At 37.6% G+C, this 5,090-nt stretch overlaps 1 protein-coding gene across 1 annotated transcript; it reads right to left on the reverse strand.

Annotated features, from left to right (window-relative positions):
• Positions 1-3,486: 3,486 nt before the first annotated feature.
• On the reverse strand, positions 3,487-4,664 carry LOC140145488 (uncharacterized). The gene is made up of 2 exons (XM_072167201.1): positions 4,401-4,664; positions 3,487-4,215 (listed from the first exon to the last, which is right to left on the reverse strand). The coding sequence occupies exons 1-2, from the start codon at positions 4,662-4,664 to the stop codon at positions 3,487-3,489; spliced, it is 993 nt and encodes a 330-aa protein (XP_072023302.1).
• Positions 4,665-5,090: the final 426 nt, after the last annotated feature.

A 5,090-nucleotide genomic window follows, 5' to 3' on the forward strand; every position in this document is an offset into this window, starting at 1 on the left:
CGCCTGTCACACTACACCGAATAGGTCTTCCGTACAAGAAACGGATGGTATTTTAGTAAATCCGTTGTTGTTCGTCAATGATCGTTTTATGTTCTTTTTATGTCCTGCTATCATCCGCCAAATGCGTTTCGTGTTAGGTGATGTTCGTTAAGTCCGGCGGCAAGTTTTGTGCATGCACCAAAACTTGAAACGGAGTGTACCGAATACACATGTTCGGTATTTATCCGATGTGTGTTCGTATGGTGCTGCATATTGCCGGAGCTTGTTCGCTCTCCTTTCGTTCATGTTCGTTCTTTGTTCGTTGCACTCGGCCCGTGTCCGTTGCAAATACGTTCCTGTGAGGCCTTCACCCCCAAATATTCTTCCGAACTGGTGATTTCGCCACCAGATAGCATATTTTTGTATTCGGTGATGTACGTTGACCCAGTCCGTCTTACTGTCTCACTACACCGGATCGGTCTTCCGTACAAGAAACGGATGGTATTTTAGCAAATCCGTTAGTGTTCGTCAATGTTTGTTTTATGTTCTTCATATGTCCTGCTTTTATCCGCCAAATGCGTTTCGTGTTAGGTGATGTTTCAAGTTTCAAGTTTTGTGCATGCACGAGTGGTCAATTTTACTCCAGGTTTCCATCCCCCGGTCACGTAAATGTTGATTGACGTTTTTCAAATAATGTTCTACGTGTAGATTCAACCCTGTAAGCTATATCCCTCCTTCCCCCACCAATCAATGTTGCAGAGTCCAACACGGAGCCTGATTATAAGACCCCGATCAACATTGTTACGGGGGGGAAGGGGGGGTATTAATTTTAGTGCATGGTCCTAAACTGTCCCAAGACTTAATTCCATGATTGTCTCAGGTCCAAATGATATTATACTTCTTGCGTTGTATTTTTTAATGCCATTTCTGCACGAGTGCATTGATTACAATCAAATTTTACCACGAATCAAAGGAAATCCTAATATTCTCAGAAGATTAAGGTGGGACAGGTGTAATTGACACTTTTTTGTGTGGAAAGATCATAGAAACTCTTTCATTGTAACAGGTATATAATTAAATGTAGAAAAACAGGTTCAATTCAAATTTTATGCATATTAATTAGCTAATTTACATATTTAATTACCGAATATTAGCCGTTTTTCAAAAAAAAGTAGCTCCACTATACAATACTTTAGGAGCTGCATTTTTTCAAATGTCGACTTTTGGTGAAAAAATGAAATGCGTGAAAAACGTCATGCAACGGGCTCGTAAACAAAGAAAATACAGCGTGTCCCAAAAGTAACTTAACATTGTGAATTTGCCATATCTCAAATATTTCCTTCTTCATACCAAAATGGAGAACATATTCACATAGATTGATCTTTTAGAATTATTCTAATACCAAAAACAGCATTATTGATGACCCCTTGACCTTACTGTGCGACTGTACATGTGTGTGTATCAAACCCACAAAAGCAAGCTCATATGTTGTTTTTCAAGCACATGAATGATATGCTTCCCTGAACAATAGAGTTGGTTCACTCATTGCACACGCTACATTTAGGTATGAACATTCATGGATTACATGGCCTAGCGTAAGCGTGACTGCTGTTTTAAATTATAATGAGGATATATTGACAATATTAAACTTTACTTTAAAACAGTTGAAGTGAAGATGAATTTCCTATAGATCAACGGATTCAGATCGTATGGTTCTTTGCCGAGACAAGTCGGACAAACTCACTCAAGCAAAGTTTAAGGAACATTTTAATGTAAATTATGCACCCAGCCGAAATACAATCCAGCAACTAGTGCAGAAATTCCTATCAACTGGATCTGTTCATGATCTACCTCGGGCAGGACGTGGAAGAACCCCGGGGGAAGAACAGGAAGATCGACAAACATCGATGTCATACGAAAAGCGGTGGCGAAAAGTCCAAGATGATCAGTACGTCGATTTATAATGGAGAACAACGTACCGCGTACAAAGTTACTGTTCATCGAATCCTCAGAAAAGATCTTATAAAGCAGTTTAAATATAAAATCCAGATAAAACAGAAAATGAAGATTGCACATTGAAAACAAACACAGCAAAATTAAACAAAACAGATTTTAAAACGATAACACGTTATATCGTGTTATCACGTCTCAAATGACGAGACTTATTTTGCGTTATAAAAGTGGGTTTTACGGTACGGTAGATATCCGTTAATTTTATGCCAAAGGGTCATGATCACATAGGCATGTTTGGTATCATAACATTTCTAAAAAATGTATCTACATACTGTGCCATTTTTGTAACAACCCTATTAACCCAACGCAAGTTATGGCAAATTCACAATGTTAAGTTACTTTTGGGACACCCGGTAATAGGATTCTTGTTGCAATTAGCACGCTTTTTATACAATTTGTATAATTTTTCCAGATTTTATTTAATGTTATGAAAACTACATACATTAATGTGACTAAAAATGACAAAAACTCATTTTTGTTGAAATGAATCTAATTACACCTGTAAAGTTTTCAAATACAGTGCGTAGTGTAAGGGCGCGGTTATTTTAACTACCACCATTGTCGTTTTCACGGCGATTTATTCAAATCCTCGACTAATTGAATTTTAAGAAGACGTAATTTTTGTATAATAAATTTGACGATGAAATATGTCAACGTCTTCATATCAATAATAATTACTTAAATATATCTTTTGACCATCTTTTACACAAATTGTGGTCAAGAATGCTAGGGAATGTTCAGAATAAAGCTCAACATATGGACATTTACGATAATGTGATGTTAAGTTGTCACAAGTTCAATGAAATGACAAGAACTAATTCAAAACCCTATATACTCCAACAACGCACCCACTACCACCCGTCCGCCCACCATCACCCCTACAAGCACCCCGTGATCCGTAAAAATTGAACCAAGCAAAGAGCAGAAAATCCTAGTTTTGTTGTTCCACTGAAAAATCTGGTTCACACGATACGTCCAGCTCCATGAGTACAATTTCATTTTACACCACGCAATTTTTGTTCTTTATGGTTAGGAAATTTACCCACTATTAAAATCTAGCGACTAATATTGTACGTTTACTAAATCATCGCATGCGGGTGATTGTCCTGCGCATTTTGACACACCCTACGACACTCCTGAGAAAAGATATGAATGTTTAAGGCAATACGAGGTCGAAAAATAAAAATTGCAAAAAGGCCTATTCAAGTTTTCAGAACACAAAAACAACAAACATGCAGATAACATTTTTTTTTTGTTTACTTGCTGAGCATACATACATACATACATACATACATACATACATACATACATACAAATTCTTATAAGGCGCAATATCCAGTATGATCAAGGCGCCATACAAAATACAACAAATAATACCACATGAAATATAATACAAAGCAAAAATACAAATTCAGACTAAAACAAATGAGTTTTCAAGAGTTTTTTGAAAACTGCAATTGAGCCGGCATTTCTTACATGCTGCGGAAGTGAGTTCTAAAGTGATGGGCCTGCAACAGAGAAGGCTTGTTCACCTATACATTTCTTACTAAATGGTACTGCAAGAAGAGTCTTGTCTGTTGCAGACCGTGTAACCGGAGCCGTTGAAGGGCGATTTATGTGAGCAAGTAAGTTGGCAAGATATTCAGGACCACAGTCATTGAGACATTTGTAAACATGAAGACATATCTTAAATTGAATACGTTTTGTGACCGGTAACCAGTGCAGTTTTTTCAGAAGGGGTGATGGACTATCGAGTCTGGATGCATAGAAGATCAGTTTTGCCGCTCGGTTTTGAAGGGACTGGAGGCGAACTAGGTCTTGTGAGTTTGCGCCATACAAGAGGGCATTGCCGTAATCAAGACGGGAGAGAAACAATGCTCGGACGACAAGGTGACGTGTGTCCTGGTCAAGATAACGGCATATGCGGCGGATATTGCGTAATTGATAGTTTCCAGATGAAACCAGACTGTTAACTTGTTTACACATTGTCATATTCGAGTCAAAAATTATTCCAAGGTTTCGGATGTTACATGATGGTTCAATATGGATGTCGGCGACCTTTAACTGTACTTTGGGGAGCTTTTGAAGGCTTTGGTATGACCCGGCTATAAAAAATTCAGTTTTATCATTGTTCAATTTGAGTTTGTTTTGATTCATCCATTCCTTTATTTCGGCGATGCACTGCTCAAGTTTTGCAAGTGCTGTTTCAGCAGCACCTGCTATCTTTGGGTTGAATGATACATAAAGCTGAGTGTCATCAGCATATGAACGAAAAGAAACATTGTGACTACGAATAATAGCTCCCATCGGTTGTGTATAGATAACAAATTGAACTGGTCCAATGACGGAACCCTGTGGGACACCATAAACTAGTTTTGACTGTTCAGAAAAACATTATCAATACTTACACTACTACATCGAGAACTCAGATAACTATCGAACCACTTAACTACAGTACCAGACACACCTATATCATTTTTCAGACGATCAAGTAGCAAACCGTGATCCACTGTATCGAATGCTGCAGACAGATCAAGAAGGACCATGAAAACCACTTCTTGTCTGTCTACAGCATTCAGTACATCACTTTTTACTTTGAGTAACGCTGTTTCTGTACTACAATTTGACTTATATGCAGACTGGTAAACTTCACCCAGATTATATTTGGCCATGTGGTCGTTAAGTTGGTTTGTCACAACCTTTTCAATAACTTTTGACACAAACAAAATATTTGATACTGGCCTATAATTCTTTAAATTATTCCGATCTAATGATGGCTTCTTTAAGATCGGAGATATCACAGCTCTTCCAAGTGATTTAGGGAATATACCAGTACTCAAAGATGAATTTATAATACGGGTGAGCGTTGGAAGAAATACTTCAAGATTTTCTTTCAATAACCATGTGGGAATGGGGTCTATGACACTAGACTTGCTATTACAATCCCTCACTAGTCTTCTTACTTCATCAGGGGACATAATGGTGAATTCATTAAAACTATGAACATTATGATTTGATCTAACATCATAAGCAGTACATTCATTAGTTTCAGACTCAATACTGTCCAGATCATTTCTGATTTTCGAGACCTTTTCTTC

The sequence above is a fragment of the Amphiura filiformis genome, unplaced genomic scaffold (genome assembly GCF_039555335.1).
Source record: "Amphiura filiformis unplaced genomic scaffold, Afil_fr2py scaffold_324, whole genome shotgun sequence".
Lineage (NCBI taxonomy): Eukaryota > Metazoa > Echinodermata > Ophiuroidea > Amphilepidida > Amphiuridae > Amphiura > Amphiura filiformis.

What these genes read in the sequence shown, in the direction of transcription:
- LOC140145488 (XM_072167201.1), bottom strand. Translation starts at nt 4,664, where the DNA reads ATGGCCAAATATAATCTGGGTGAAGTTTACCAGTCTGCATATAAGTCA. An exon ending in TGAGTTCTCGATGTAGTAGT is followed by an intron (nt 4,216 to 4,400) that starts GTAAGTATTGAT and finishes TTCAACCCAAAG; the next exon opens with ATAGCAGGTGCTGCTGAAAC.